At 37.4% G+C, this 16,436-nt stretch overlaps 2 protein-coding genes across 5 annotated transcripts; both read left to right on the forward strand.

Moving 5' to 3' along the window:
- The first annotated feature begins 269 nt into the window (after positions 1-269).
- hhla2b.1 (HERV-H LTR-associating 2b, tandem duplicate 1) lies at positions 270-11,254 on the forward strand. Of its 4 annotated transcripts, none has more exons than XM_052114300.1 (9): positions 270-356; positions 950-1,039; positions 1,957-2,265; positions 3,803-4,105; positions 5,443-5,757; positions 8,803-8,988; positions 9,708-9,815; positions 9,911-9,970; positions 10,053-11,254. In XM_052114300.1, the coding sequence occupies exons 2-9, from the start codon at positions 955-957 to the stop codon at positions 10,124-10,126; spliced, it is 1,440 nt and encodes a 479-aa protein (XP_051970260.1). In that variant the 5' UTR covers positions 270-356; positions 950-954; the 3' UTR covers positions 10,127-11,254. The 4 variants fall into 4 exon arrangements, with proteins under 4 accessions (XP_051970260.1, XP_051970261.1, XP_051970262.1 ...); XM_052114301.1 differs by having other exon boundaries at positions 3,803-4,090; XM_052114302.1 differs by lacking the exon at positions 8,803-8,988.
- A 550-nt stretch (positions 11,255-11,804) lies between these two features.
- On the forward strand, positions 11,805-16,088 carry hhla2b.2 (HERV-H LTR-associating 2b, tandem duplicate 2). Its single transcript, XM_052114304.1, has 6 exons — positions 11,805-12,169; positions 12,770-13,075; positions 13,652-13,918; positions 14,185-14,457; positions 14,642-14,745; positions 14,941-16,088. The coding sequence occupies exons 1-6, from the start codon at positions 12,109-12,111 to the stop codon at positions 14,956-14,958; spliced, it is 1,029 nt and encodes a 342-aa protein (XP_051970264.1). The 5' UTR covers positions 11,805-12,108; the 3' UTR covers positions 14,959-16,088.
- The last annotated feature ends 348 nt before the right edge of the window (positions 16,089-16,436 follow it).

Here is a 16,436-nt window from a genome sequence, read left to right on the forward strand (position 1 = left end):
CATGTAAAATGGCTAGAAATAGCATTTTAGCTTGGCATAAAGCTGACAATTTACATTTAAATGTGTATATATATATATATGTATACACACAGTATATATATAATTTTACTTGTAATCAGACTTTAATAGTAAGGAATAGACAGCAAGACACTGTCTATACTAAAGTTAAAAGGTGTGTTTACACTAAATAGAAATATTCTAAAACTCCACCCATTCCAAAGAAGGTGTGTGATGCATGAAACAGGCACTGTGACACTCATTCTATGGGAGTGTGTATTCCAAAATAAACTTGTCAGTCTAGTCACCATTCACAGTCAGAGAAGAGAGGCTTCCCTCCACAGTCAAAGCAGACACACGTGAGTCTGCCTTTTGCATCATATCCACCACAACAAAAAACAAAATAAGAGGTGTCTTAGGATTCAAGACAGTATAATGACATTACATTACTGTGCTAACTTTGTCTATGTTAGAGAGACCATATGACTGACACTGAGCCATTTAAAATGTATTATTTAAGCATTATTTATGCTTTTGTTAAAATTGTATTCTGTTAGAATGCCAGTTGGACCAAAACGTGCCTCTCTTAAAAAGGTCTAGTCATCTTACCTGAGGCTATGTTCTCTGAGTCAAACATCTGCGAAACTAATTCCCAAAGCAGTCAATTATTGTGACGTTTTAGCTTTTGAGTGAATGTTGCAATTATTTGGTTAATAATTAACAGTGTTAAACAGAACTTCAGAGACAATTCATTGATTATTGTTTGAACAGAGCTTTTCCATTTTGTTTTACAGATTAACTAGAGTTTGCCTTTAATGATTTGTACTCTTTTCTCTATAGTTCATCCTCTATATGTGTGTGTGTGTGTGTGTGTGTGTGTGTGTGTGTGTGTGTGTGTGTGTGTGTGTGTGTGTGTGTGTGTGTGTCTGTCTGTGTGTGTTTACTGTCTTAGAAAAAATGAAGCAAGAGATGACAGGAGCACATTTTTGGACTTGCTTATTATTGATGTGGATTCTGGATGACACAAATGGGAAAACTCCAGGTAAGACTGGTCTCCCTTATTCTTCACAAACAGATCCTCTAGTGATGAAAACAATACTTCACCTCTGTTAAACAACATTTCCAATTATCTATTGGTCTATGTGAACAAGTCAGAGTCTAAGAAAAGCTATGAACTAATTTCAAATGCACGAAAGTGAGTCCATTGGAGTCAAAGTACTGGATAAGAGAAATAGAGGAGTTTGCAGTATGAAAAACAACTAAAAGGAACACAAAGTGACAGTAAATGGGCAATAATCATCACCTCATTTGTTCTCATCAAGAACTTTAAAAGATTAAAAACGTTCAAGAAGATTATAATACAAGGATTCAATGGGGTGAGTTTCTCTATCTTTGTCTTAGGTTATATTACTTAAACTTTTAAAAGCAGCATTTAAGTGGCTGCATTTCCTAAGGCAAAGGCTGGAGCACTAATTCAGCACACATTAGGTCTTTATTACCTTGCATTACTGGTGCAGAATTCAAATAAGACAAGCTTAAAGGTGTTGTGAATTGTTTTCTGAGTATGTCTAGCACCCAAATCATTGACCCGTTTAATTGCCTGATGGTTATCGGTCACCTGGGAAACCAGCATTTCAGCCCTGTTGTCAATACTTTTTGACCTATGACCCAAATATTTGTCAATGTCAACTTTAAGATCTCAAGATGTTCTCAGAGATTGACTCAACACCAAAGAACAGGTTATGCCCTGTAATAGAAAAAACAGATTTAGATATTACTTTTGAGTTTGAAGTTTAGACAAGATGAGAAATATTTGACATTTAACTTCCTCATGAATTCAAATGATTCAGAGTGATTTTGTTCACCTATGCTGTAGGACAAATAAATGCCCTCAAAGCTTAAAAAAACACATCCTATTACAAGTAACACCTTAGAGCATTCTCTTTATCGCACCTTCAGATGTTGAAATAACCTGCATGTTCTCAGAAGACTGTGTCCTTCCCTGCCACTTTGAACCAGTTGGAGATGAGATCATATACTGGTACCGACAGAATGTTCAAATCCACAGTTATAAACAAGGAAGTGGCCTGATTGATCAGCCAGACCAAATCTACAAAGACAGAACATCACTATTCACTGACTTGACTTCCATTGGTAATGCTTCTCTTCATGTGCCGAAGTGCGGGCCAAAAGATAGAGGGAAGTACAAGTGCCTTGTCACCAGCGGTAATGAGAAGAGTGAGCACTTCTTCATAGTCAAAGTTGAAGGTGGGCTATCACAACTTACAGAGAGAATACTGCACAGTTATTCTTCAATGGCCCCAAAAAGTATTGAACAGTCAATACTGACCATCTAATTTGTCAAACATACCTACAGTGGCGAGGAAAAGTATGTGAACCCTTTGGAATTAGCTGGTTGCATTAATTGGTCTTAAAATGTAATCTCATCTTCATCAAAGTCACAAATATAGACAAACACAATGCGCTTAAACTAACATCATACTAACAATTATAATCTTTAATTTTTTTATTGAACACATCCCATTAAACATTCACAGTGCTGTGGAAAAAGTAAGTGAACCCTTTGATTTAATAACTGGTCAATCCTCCTTTGGCAGCAATAACTTCAAACAATAGCTGTGGATTAGACCTGCACAACATTCAGAAGACACTTTCTTAGGATGTCTGGTGTGAACGGCTCTCTTGAGGTCATTCCACATCATCTCTATTGGGTGAAGTTCTGGGCTCTGATTGGGTAACTCTAAAAGGTGGATTTTCTTATTTTTTTTAAGCTATTCTGTAGTGTATTTACTTCAGATTTTAAGTTATTGCCTTACTGCATCCTTTTTACACCATACACGGTGCTGCATGTTCTTCCCAAACAATTCAGCCTTAGTTTCATCAGTCCACAAAACATTTTTCCAGAAGCATTGGGGAAAGTCATGGTGGTCTTTGGCAAACTTCAGGTGCCCAGCAATGTTTTTGTTGGAAAGCAGTGGCTTCCTTGGTGGTACACTGCCATTGATACCATGCCTGTTTAATGTTTTCCATATAATAGACTCGAGAAAAGAGATGTTAACTAGTTCCAATGATTACATCAAGTCTTTAGCTGTCTCTCCAGGGATAATTCTTACCTCATTGAGCATTATGTATTGTGCTCTTTGAGTCACATTGGCTGGACGGCCACTTCTAGGGAGAGTAGCCATAGTACTAAAGCGGCTCAATTATAGACAGTCTATCTAATTGTGGACAGATGAACATCTAAGCTCTTCGTGATAACTTTGTAACCCTTTCCAGCTTTATACAAAGCAACCATTCTTGATCGTAGGTCTTCTGGGATCCCTTTTTTGCGAGGCATGGTCCACATCAGCAGATGCTTTTTGTGAAAAGCAAACTCAAAATGTTTGAGTGCTTTTTATAAGTCAAAATAGCTTTAACCCACACCTCCAATCTCATTTTGGATGGTAGGTTTGCCAACTCCTTGCACCCATTTTGTTGATGTCATCAGCCTAAGAGTTCACATGCTTTTTCCTAACCTAATGATGTATTCGATATGTACAAGAACAATACAATAATTTGTGTGTTATTAGTTAAACAGTACAGATTATTGTAATTTAGATGAAGATCAAACCAGATTTTAAGACAGATTTATACATAAATGCAGGTAATTCCAAAGAGTTCACAAACTTTTCTTGCCACTGTAATATCCACTTTAAAAAGTTGTTAATAAACAAAATTTGACAGTCATTGCAGATTATTTGAAAATCATAGCAACTCCAACAAAAATGCCTGTTTGTCATTCCAGCCACTATCAAGTCTGTTACCCTTGAAACGACACGTCTCAGTGGTTACGAGGAAGTTAAATGCTCAACGCGAGACGTCTATCCTGCTCCCCGTGTAACCTTGTTCACTGAGCCAGACATTCTGCCAGAAACCCTCCAACCTTCCACCCGCAAAGTGGCTGACACACAGGGCCTGTACTCAGTTGAAAGTAAGCTCAGGAAGTTGAAAGACCGAGATGATCTGACCTACATCTGCCTTGTCCAATCATTCTACAGGACTCAGATATGGAGGTCGTCGCTGCAGGAGAAAGGTTTTATCTCACAGAGTAAATTCATAAATGTCTGGACAAGTTACACTGAATTTCATCATCATTATTACATGGCATTGCATCACCAGAAACTACATTAACACCATTCATGTTTCACAGACTAAACAATTACATGCAGGCAGCAGGGTTGAGAAAACTACTTAAAAAAAACTGTAGCTCGCCAAGCTACCAGGTACTCATGAAGTAGTAAAACTACAGTAAATCTACTCTTTTGATAAACTATGTAAACATATAACTATAAACCTTCAGATTATATGATTTACAATTTAATGAGAACAGCATTTCTCATTTTTAAAATAAGTACATTTTAATTAGGGTGACAGCTTTAGGCCTACACACTTCACAGATACATTTATATTAATTACAAATAAAACAATAGAGTGCAACTGAGCCAAAAATGTAGTGACAAAGAGCTGCGTTTAATTAATATTTAGTTTTTTTAAAAAGATGCCAAATGCAGAACAAAGACTTAAAGGAATATTCGATGTTCAATACAAGTTAAGCTCAATCGACATTTGTGGCATAATGTTAATTACCACAAATAATGATTTCATCTCGTCCATCCTTTTCTTAAAAAAAAAAAAGTTACAATGAGGCACTTACAATATAAGTGAATGTAGCCAATTTTTCGAGGGTAAAAGGGCAGAAATGTGAAGCTTATCATTTTATAAAACCACTTACATTAATTCTTCTGTTAAAACTCATGTAATATTTTAGTTGTAAATCTGTTTAAATCATAATTTTTACAGTTGTTTTAGGGTTTTTTGACTACATCGTCATGGCAACAAAGTTGTAAAATTGGATATGACTACACAGAAAAGGTTAGAGTTGTGATTTTATCACACTAAAACCATGTCAACATGCATATTGTTTATGTCTTTTGGCTATATTTTGAAACAGTGAGTATTTTAACATTTACAGATTGGCCCCATTCACTTCATCTGTAAGTGCCTCACTGGAACCCAGATTTGTGATATTTTTTTTGTTTGTTTGTTTTTGTGGTAATTAATATTACGCCACAAATGCTGTAGATTTAACTTATCTAAGATCTTTGTATTGAACCCAGAATATTACTTTAATTGATTCTTCTTTTTTTTTATTAATTTTAATGAATTATACAAACAATCCGATTCAGATTTACTAAAACAAATCAGATCTGTCAAAGCTACACATGAGGAAAAGAACAGCTTCTACTGAAAATGTTGTTAAAGTTATAGTGTCGCTACTTTTAGTTTTTTACTCCCCAATATTGACAGGTAATTCAATTGTTTAAATCACCATTAACTTTAAATTAATTACCAGCTTAAACAATTCTCAACTTTAAATTTGGACAGAAATATACAGTGTTGAGGGTCAGGACCTTATCATCCCTTGCGAGGCCCCATGGAACATGCAGAACTTCACACTGACTTGGTCCTTCATCAAAGAACACAAGTCCTCAACCATCTTCACCTATGATAGTTTCACACAGCTGAGCTCCAGTGTGTGGGAGGAAAAGTTGCAACTATCATCCCACAGTGATGGGGACGGTTCACTACAGCTACGCAGCCCACTGAGACTGGAAAACACCGGCACATACAACTGCATCCTGTCTGCTTTCCAGACCAAACATGAAGTCCGTACAAAGCTCAACATCACTCCAATGACTGGTGAGAGCTCATTATATTCTGAAATGCACCATCATAAACTCCATATAGCCTTCAACATTTTTATTCACAGGCACGTCGGGCGGTGACTTAGTATGATATCGCTTTAGTGTATATGAAAATGAATAACCCCACATGGTGAAAACCAGACAGGAAGTTAATCTTAGTCTGAGGATGTGTACGAGTCATATAATACATAGTATAATTTAACCCCTTCTTACCAGAGGAAGCGAGGGAGGTTTTATTATTTTTATTGGAAGTGCTTGTGACTTCTAGTGGGAGTAAATTGGGTAGCGACCTACACAGGCGACTGTATTAAAATATAACATGTAGCCCACCCGTGATAAGGGGAGTTGGAATAGTAAATTCTGTAGACAGAGTGGACTCGTGAAGGGATGGACGCCATGTCTAGGTTGTAAAACCTTGCAAACGTGTTTTGCGAAGACCATCCTGCTGCAAGGCATATGTGCTGTAGGAATATACCATATACGTATTGTCCATACCCATGAAGAGGCCATGCCTCTAATTTAATGTGCTTTCACGCCAATAGGGCATTTCACACTCTGTGATTCATAAGCTAGGGCGATCGCATGAACAATACAGTGAGATTTTGTTTGGAAGTGAACATGTCTTTTGTGTGTCTTCCATAAAAAACTAAGAGCTGATCTGACCGTCTAAACTGACGAGTGCACTCCACATGCGTGTGCAATGCCCCCACCAGGCATAATAAATGCGCTAACTGCTCCTCATCCAAATTAGACGGCAGAGAACAGAAAGCTTGCTGGTGCACTATCTGAGCCCTAAGGGTGTGGAAAGCACCTTAGGCATATTGCCATTTATTTGGGGTTTTAAAAGCCCGGGACCGAATTCCAGACGTGAACTGTCAACCGACAGTGCATCTGTATTGCCAACCCATTTGAGTGCATCTTGTAGATGGTGCTTTAGCCTGCAAAAGGGTGTTTATCACAGACTGAGCCAATTCAGGCTTGTTTGTTACACTCGTTCAGGGGCCATAGATATAGGTTCCACAGCTCTGGCCCTGCGTTTGTGAGAGCAGATCCCTCCTCAGTGGTATTTCCCATGGAGGGCAGCTTAATATCTCCATCATTTCTGGAAACCATGGTTGGTTGGGCCATTTTGGTGCGGTTTCCTTGTCATCTCTGACTTTGCTGATGACAGCGTGGAGGAGACATATCAGGGGAAATGTATATTTGTTTGTTGTCAGCCACTTGTGGGCCAAGGAGTCAAGGAGGACATGGAGTACCAAAGAGGGCAGTAGGCTGTCTCTGTGGCAAACAGGTCGACTTCGCTTTGCCGAACAGTCCCCAAATCCTCATAACTGTTTGAGGATGCAGACTCCATTCATCAGCCATCTGCCCCTGGCACGACAGCATATCCGCTACACAGTTCAAAAAGCCTGGGACCTATGTCACGCAGGATAAGGAGATAGCGCACACTCCACATGTGAAGGCGTTGCCCCAGGCTAAATATTGGTAGCGACTGAGTGCAGCCCTCACGATTTATGAGCGCTACCACTGACATATTGTCTGAACAAATCAGAACGTGATGATTTACTATGTCGGAATGGAAATCTTTTACCACTAAGAAGATGGCTAGCATTTCCAAGCGACTTGCCATGCTGGTTTCCCACCTGTCTAAGTGCCAAAAGCCAGGCATCCATTGCACAGTGTGCCCCAACCCATGTTGGATGCATCCGTGGTCACCACTTTACATCTGAAAATCTGGCCCAGTCTCACTGCTGATAAAGGTTTGGAGCTGTCCATGGTGCTAGAGCAGCCAGGCAGTTGCGAGTCACGGTGACACACATGCACCCCTGACACCAAGCGTGACTCGGTACATGATGTTTGAGCCAGCACTGGAGAAGTCTCATGTTTAAAAGACAGAACGGTATGATGGACACCATAAAACCTAGCATTTTCTGAAAAAACTTCAGTGGAAATGTTTTCCCAGTTTGAATTTAGACAGACACTGGTGAATGGTTTGGACGTTCTCGCTCTTGAGGTGTGCATGCATGCTCATGGAGTCGAGTCGAACCCCCAAAAAGGAGATTTGTTGGCTGGGGGAAACTGTGCTATTTTCCCAGTTGACATTGACATCCAGGCTGTTCAAATGGTATAATGTCCATGTGTTCACATAGCAGTGCCTCTGATTGGGCCAGTAATAGCCAATCATCAATGTAATTTAGAATGTGCCACATCGACACATTTCATGAATGTGGACGGTGCAGAGATAATCCGAATGGAAGGACTTTGAATTGATATGTCATCACTTCGAACACAAAATCTCAAGAACAGCCTGTGGAGCAGTACAATCCGGATATTAAAGTACACGTTCTTTAGATCTATTGACGCAAACCTGTCCCATAGGTGGATGTGCGATAACATCTGTTTCTGAGTTAACATCTTGAATGGGTGTTTTGCCAGCACACGATTTAAGCATCTCAGATCTAGGATCAGCCAAAGCCCGCTCTTTTTCTTCAGAAAGAAAGGGTAGAAGCTGTAAAATCCTTTGTGGCTGTGGCAGCTCAGAACAACCTCTATCACATCTTTTGCGATGAGATTGTGAATTTCTGCATGTAATACAGACACGTCCATGACAAAACAGTCAAGGACAAAACGTTGTTGAAGCGAGACTGTCTGCATGTAAATTGGATCAAATACCCGTTTTCTATCATTTTTAGCACCCAATCTGTCATGCCCGTGAGCACCTGCCACACATTCACATAACGGGATAGCAGGTGCTTTAAATTTAACACTAATTGTGATAGCACACAGCTCACCATTGGAAAGCGGTTGTGCACAGTATGTAAAATGGGGAAGCAAGGCAAATTCTCAAGAATGGCCCGAACCAAAGTTAATAAGTACACTAAGGTATGGTTTATGAGCGTGCAAACATAGGAGAGAGAATTGTTTGTATGTGATCATTATGAACAGAGCTCAACTCAAATATCACAGGTGCAGGGACAGGGACATGCATCGGTATCATCGTCAGTCCCACCGATTATGACAACACTGTGCTCATTCATAGAGGGCTGGAAGTCGTCACAGGCATACTGCACTGGCAAAGACGCTGCGTGGGAGGATCGAGGGGATCGTGGGGCTTGCGCCAATGCAAGATCTTCCTCGGTTTCTTCCAGCTCTACCTCGAAGAACGTCCTGATGCATCTGCAGGGAATCCCGTCCGCTGATGTGTGTCCGTCAATGGCGAAGAGAGGCAAGACGAGAATATGTCGGTCTTGAAAAATGGTGTGTGAGCACCCGCTTATATAGGGCAAATGCGCACCTAAAATGGCGGGGCTCAAACACCATTGCAAATCATAACATTGCCGTTATGATACAAAGGTTCAACTAGGTTGTGGAAAAGGAATTCTCCAAAGTGTTCAGCAATGTCTCATGAACTGAATCGATAGGGAACTGTGGGTAGGCTAGGCCTAGTGTGCATCTCAATAGTTTACAAGTTCAGCAGTCAAGGCATTGATCAGGGAGTCAGCCATTTTTAGGGCTGTCTCATTTGCAAAATCATTCAAGTGCACTGAATTGTTCACTCCCTAAAAATTATGGAAATGTCATCAGGTCTTCTGAAGTCTCTCAAGTCATTAGAAGATGAGCACTAGTGTAACATTTTGAAGTACAAGCCTTGTTTTCTCTTTAAAAGAGATGCTGTTTGTAATGTCTTTCATTCATAATTACCATGAAAGTGGAACAATCTTTTAAATATTTGAGTTGTTAAATGGTTCATAATTTAGTCATAAGTGTCCCAATGTTCAGTGTTTCAGTACCCTTATACCAGTATTTCTGAATTTGTGTTCACAATATACTGATTCACGACATAGGGAGCTAGGGAGTTGATTAAGATACAGGGCTAATCATTTAGCAATAAATAAATAAATAAATAAATGTCACTTAACAAACGTGTTTGTTTCTGACCTCCAGCTTTAAGACTGCCTAAGAGCTTCCCCCAGTGGTGGATTCTTGCAGCTGTAATCACAGGTTTTGTAGTCACTGCAGTTGCAGCAGTCATAGGATATGTAAAATGTAAAGGTATGGATTATCAGAAAAACAAAACAAAAAACACACATTTATTCGGAAATTTTATCTTGATAATGTTTTCTCAATACGTTCTTCTTTTAAAACAGTTTCTTTGCCACAATCAAGTAAAACCCATGCAGAGGCTACAGAGATGCAACCAAGCATAGGTTTGTGCCCATGAATCTATGGTGGATGACACTTCATCTGAATTAACTGTATCAATTTTACAGATGTTTCTGCTCTTTACAGTGACTATTATAAACCATGAAGCTCCATCTGAGGAAAGCTGCTTAACAGAAGAGACATCCAACAGAAATACATGAGAAAACATGACAGGGGTTATAACAATCTGCAGGCCTAAAGCCTACAGTACAGACAATTCTTGATGGCTTAAATTAGAACTCCTTAAGTAGAGTTTACTTTGCAATACTCTGTTTCAATACTCATTTTTTGTACATGTTAGTCAAACAAAGTACCACTGAATTAAGCCATCCTTTTATAAGTGTACTGGTATTTTGTCCCTTCCACAGGGAAGCTTAATGCATGCTTTGTAGTCTATTAGACAACATCACCTTACTTTAATGGCTATAGAAAGAATACACAGAGCTGCACACACAGACACTTGTTGCATAAAGCACGATGACAGTAACCATCAACAGATTTTTATTTGTATTTTATTTGTAATCATAACCAGGTAATTCTGAGTAGAAAATTGGCTTCAGAATTCAAAAACCAAGAAGTTACCAAACATAACAATAAATTGGTGTAAATCAACTTGCAAACAGTGGAACTATCAAAGCTCATCAATTATTCAAGCCTGGTGCATTCTGGCAACACCGGCTTCGAAAAGTTAAATAACATTTACTCAAATTTGGAAATAAACATGACAAGGTTTTCCCTTTAAGATTCATACATAATGACGCATTGTAAAGATAACAAACAATCATAAATAACATTTACTTATAAGCTAGTTTACGCATTAATTTGTACATGTTTAAATTGAGCACAAATGTAGAATGTATTTAATATTTTCAAGTTCAATCTTGAACTTATACAAAGTAGAAAGTACTTTATCTTTTCTGCTACATATACTTCATCACAAAATATTTCTTTTTCAGTGTAATTTTCATTCCAATAAAAAATTAAATGTGGCACTACTGTGAATAAGGTCTATACTTTGACTGATCATGACACAACGACAGGAGGAGTGGTTGTGGCGTAGTGGGCTAAAGCACTAAACCGTTAAGCAGAAGGTTGTTGGTTCAATCCCCACAGCCACCACCATTGTGTCCTTGAGCAAGGCACTTAACTGCAGGTTGCTCCGGGGGGATTGTCCCTGTAATAAGGGCTCTGTAAGTCACTTTGTATAAAAGCGTCTGCCAAGTGCATAAATGTAAACAACAGCCATGTGTTGACTTTATTTTTTATTAAATTGCACTTGCATTAAAAAAGTTTTTCTCTGTTTGACACAACTTTCTGAATTGCATGCTTGCACTCTGTTGATCATGACAGTCTCACACATGAAAACTAAAGCAATTTTGTATGTCACTCTGGATAAGAACATCTTGCCGAATGCCTTAAATATAAGCGGGACATTCTCAGTTGGGACATTCTCTATGGAGAGCAAAGCATAACCCATATGAGGAAGATCTGGAAAAAGGAAGGAATTTAAAACAATAATATATTTGCAATTTGAACAATGTGCTTCTTCAAGACCTAGTGCCAAGTGCCTATTATTTTAAAACAAATCAACAAAACCAAAGGAAATCCTAACCTTTATTTTGTGTTTATCACAGGTTTATTGTGCAAAAATTACAGATATTCTGTTTTCAGTCATACAAATAAGAAAAATGTAAAGTATTATGCAGCATACCTGTCAATGTAATGCATTGCAATTGTAGTTTATCTCCTGTTAAGCCAGTAGGAGGCAGCAAATACAATTTATAATGTAACCTATTAAGTGTGCAAAGTCCATTTTTTTGTTGTATTTTAGTATTGCTAAAATGAATTATATCAAATACAACAATAGACAAATAGGGCAAATATAGCCATCACTGGTTTAAAAATGCTAATTCTTATAGAAAATGTATCACAAGTAAATTTAAGGAGATTTTCTGAGAGAAATACTGTTTGTGGGAGGTTCCTATGAACAACAACAGGAATGAACTTGAAAAGCAACTTTAGCTGGTTCACAATTGCAGAGGCTTTTACTATGATGAGAATGAAAGAAAAAAGAAAATAGAACGTACTTGGGCAAACAAACTACAGTTCAATTCCAAAAGGTTTTGTATTACTGTATGTGACAATGAAGCTGGTGATCAGGACTCTAACCTTGCTCTGGATTCTGCCTTTAACTTTGGGAGAAGGTAAGAAATATCTTTATCTACAGTCATATCAGCATTGCCTCTGTTACAATTAATTAACTGTTATACATAATCCATACATTTAAGTCATTTTATTGTACAATAATGGTATGGGTGGAACTGGGGAGTGTTTATATCATTTATAGAGACCAAAATGAAGGTATTTTTACCCATATTTCACTGTCTAAATTATCAAACAAAAATGTAAGAGCAACAGGTTTGGTGAGATCCCTCACCAAAAATTGCATGAGTGTAAAACTAATGGAAAATAATATTTTAGACCATTTATTTATCTATTAAATTCAAAATTAGTTAAAGGGTAACTAATAACAACATAGCCATATAAGAGTTTGCCCTTTGATACAAGTAAATTACTGCAGACCTTGTATGCAGTGTAGTCATAGATTAGTCACATGTTGTTTTGAATTCAAGGACAGCAGTATTTCTTCATTTCTCAATGTCTTTTTTTTTTTTCATTTAAAACAGGTCATCTAATGAACTCATTCAAAAGTAATATACTGTTTGTGGATAGGGGCGTCTTTAGACAGACAGCACTGCCAAGTGCAGTTTTTAAATCTTCACTGATATTTTGTTTGTCTACAGACATCCCTGTCACCTGTCTTTACTCTAGAGAGTGTGTATTACCCTGCAAATCCAAAATCCCAAATATCATTCACTGGTATAAAGGCCCCAATGCAGTGCACTCATTCTACAACAATGAAGACCAGCTGACGTATCAGAACGAGGCCTACAAGGGAAGAACATCGCTGTTCCCAGAAACCGAAATCCAAAATGGAAATGTATCACTTATACTGAAAAATATCAAGATCCAAGATGAAGGGAGATACAGGTGCTACAGCGCGAGTGAACAAACAAATGAGGAGACATATGTGGCCATGTCTGTATTAGGTGAGAATCTCACACTGAATGTTTCCTTTAAAGGGACAGTTCGCCCAACAAATATAATTCGGTCATTTACTCATCTTCATGTTGTTCCAAACCTGTACAACTTACTTTCTCACGAAAGATGTTTTGAAGAATGTCATACTGCTCTTTTCCATACAGTGAAAGTGGATGGCAAACAGGGGCTGTTGAGTTCCACAAAAAGACAAAAAAGCACCATAAAAATGGTCCATACAACTATATTCCAAGTCTGAAGCTACTGTGTTTAATAGCTTTGTGTGAGAAACAGACAGAAATGTATGTCTTTGCTCACTGTGAATCTGCTATGGTCATTGTTCACTTTCATTATTTGGAAAAGAGCAGCTGCATTTCACTATAAATATCACCTTTTGTGTTCCAAAAGAAGAAATTAAGTCATACAGACATTTCACAAGACATGAGGGTTAGTAAATGATGATAGAATTTTCATTTCGGAGTGAACTATTCCTTTAAACTCTTTCCATAATGATATGAAACTGTATTACATTCTCAGTGACACAGACTGGCTTGTAACAGTATTTCAATTTTTTCATTTTGTTTTAGCTCCAGTTAAATCAGTGGATATTTCATTAAGTGGTGACACAGTCATCTGCAACACCAGCGGAGTTTATCCAGAACCAAATGTGTCATGGTTCACGGATCCCTTAACAAAAGAACCATCGAACAATTACAACAAAACAGATGACAACCTGTTCACGGTGACCAGTGAAATTAAAAGAGGCTTAATCAACAATAACTACACATATAACTGCTCAATAACCAATAAAGACAGGACAAAGACACACTATTCAGTCAGTTTAATGCACCGAGGTAAGCTGGCAACTGCAAAATTCATACTGATATTTCAGTTGCAATGTTACAGAAGTAATAAGGTTAGCTGGGTAGTGAATAATAAATGAGGGGCTATTTAGTAAGATAATATCTTTTCAGATAGTGGTTAGGAATGGAATTGTTCCTAATCTCTCTTCAAAAGTTGGTTTCTTTCCCATGGCTCTGTATTTCAGTGGAAGAAATATTTGCAGAGGCAGACTCTATGTGAGAATTAAGATTACATATGGATATTTTTGTTGTTGCAGAAATCTCATTGCGAGATGAGGTGACTCTCCCATGTCGATTCACAAAGGACTTCAACTACATTCTCACTTTTAATTTTTCAATCGCTGTTCTGAAACATGACAGTCAAACCATTAGAAAAGAAATCTCTGACCAGTTTAAAGGCAAGGTTGACATTTTGCCAGATGGGACAGTCAAACTTCATAACCTGAACAAAAAAAAAGATTTAGGAACCTTCACCTGTGAGAGCAGTACTGCTGAATCTAGATGCATTGTACATACTGTAATCACACAAGGTAAACAACCATTTCTACCAATCTAAACCGCTTCAAATTCTTTTCATCTGTTCATCAAATCAATCTAAAGACTAAACTAAATGGAAATATAAATGGAAAACAGATAGAAATGTGCTAAACCTGGTCATAACACTTCATTCATCATCATTCAAATGGATTTAACATGCTTTTTTTTTCCACACAGGTGCAAGAGATCATACAGCCTCAATTGTCATCTCTGTCTTAGTAGTTATTATAATTGTCATTATCTTTACTTGTGTTGTAAAGTTTAGAAAAAAACTGTGCAAGGTGAGTTTACATTCTCGTCCATTTATCTATTATCTCATAATTCGATGAATAACATTGAAAGTAACTACAAAACATTTAGACAATAAAGATATCACCATTACTAAACACTTTAAACTTGTCATTCGAATGAATTTGCCCTCTTCTAATTTTACTTCCATACAATAACATGTCTATTATCACAATCATCTTCAACAGAAGGACACATCCATCTAAGGTACAAATACAAAGAAAGATGCGATGCAATACAGAGCAGGAACAAGCTCCCCTTAAATAACATTGTACTGTGGACCCTGGCTGTGACCACCTAAATGAAACAAGTGTAACCTACTGTATGGCATCTGATAAAGTCTAATGAAGATGGATGCACAAACCCCAATACTCTACATTAGAGAATTGCGATCGAGGAATGAAAAAGAATTCCAGCACATCATCTTGGATGAGTCAGCTTGGAGACAAATAAGAGGACTTTGAGGAACAAGCACGAGAATAAGACATTTTACTCTTTATGCGCTGACAGGTCCTGTGTACTTGATTGACATCCCAAGCTCTGCCTTCATTCTCAAACTGAAGATCTTACAGATGACTTTATTGACAAAGTCCAATGAACTACACTTTTCCTTGGTTTAATGAACCTTACAACCTCACTGTAAATTACTAACATTCAAGACGGGTTTTAAATAATATATATTTCTTGAACTTTTAGGGGCCTTTTTTCCAACATTCCATTTGACATATTTTATTTCTGTCAGAAATGGATAGCTCAGATTCTTATCAACATTCCTTTCTCATGTGACACGTCAAACAAGTCCAAGAACATTCATAAGCAGTCACATACCAAAACTATTAGATCTCTTCTTAAAGAGAACAAAAACAAAGATTGATAAAAACAGAGAACACAGAAACTACTGTATGACAACACTGAAACTAGGAAAAATAGCTTCAGATTTTTTGATTTTCCGGCCAAATATACTGTACATACACCTATGGTAATGCATTGAATAGATATGTACACGAATCAGAGCATAACCCGTCTTTCTCATGACAGATCATAGTCTGAGAAACCTAATTTCAGTCATAACTCTATTATGACATACTCATAGACAGGGGCAATCATTTTTCTGCTTTTCTTTTTGTTTGTTTCCATTAAGCTTTAAATTGTAAATTATTCTATTGCACATTTGTACACAAACTGAATGTTTTTGCACATAATACGGCTGTCTACAAACAAATTGAGAACTGCCTTATCACGAACAATTTGTCTTCTCAGTATTCTACACTTTTTTTTTTTATTGTGGGTCAATGAAGAATGTACATTAATGTAAAGGACATTAAATTAAATTAAATTAAAAAAAAAGGAAATGTTCCATCCTCATTCCATAACAAGGCTTGGTAAAGCCCTTTCAAGAAAAGAAACTCTGAGTCAGGTACAGTAGAGACAATGATTAAATGTCATAAAGTACCTTATACCTTTGACATGTAACTAAGTGACACACCTCCAGTTGTAAAACAACAAAAACATGGTTAACAACACAATCTTAAGATTATATTTCCAAATAATATCAGAATTAGATCATGGAAAATAATGATTCTCTGTTAAAAATGTTTAGTGGTCATTGCTGTCAGAAACAAGTATAGTAAATTGATGATCATTTTTTGTAGTCTTATTTCAGCCTGGAATCTGGTTTGTAGTA

The sequence above is a fragment of the Xyrauchen texanus genome, chromosome 41, assembly GCF_025860055.1.
Source record: "Xyrauchen texanus isolate HMW12.3.18 chromosome 41, RBS_HiC_50CHRs, whole genome shotgun sequence".
NCBI classification, from domain to species: Eukaryota; Metazoa; Chordata; class Actinopteri; order Cypriniformes; family Catostomidae; genus Xyrauchen; species Xyrauchen texanus.

Excerpts from the sequence above, each read along its gene's own strand:
- hhla2b.2 (XM_052114304.1), top strand. The coding sequence starts at position 12,109 with ATGAAGCTGGTGATCAGGACTCTAACCTTGCTCTGGATTCTGCCTTTA. Across the intron at positions 13,076-13,651 it reads TGTGGCCATGTCTGTATTAG|CTCCAGTTAAATCAGTGGAT; the intron begins GTGAGAATCTCA and ends ATTTTGTTTTAG. Across the intron at positions 13,919-14,184 it reads AGTCAGTTTAATGCACCGAG|AAATCTCATTGCGAGATGAG; the intron begins GTAAGCTGGCAA and ends TTGTTGTTGCAG.
- hhla2b.1 (XM_052114300.1), top strand. The coding sequence starts at position 955 with ATGAAGCAAGAGATGACAGGAGCACATTTTTGGACTTGCTTATTATTG. Across the intron at positions 4,106-5,442 it reads GAAAGGTTTTATCTCACAGA|AAATATACAGTGTTGAGGGT; the intron begins GTAAATTCATAA and ends AAATTTGGACAG. Across the intron at positions 5,758-8,802 it reads CAACATCACTCCAATGACTG|AGGGCTGGAAGTCGTCACAG; the intron begins GTGAGAGCTCAT and ends GCTCATTCATAG.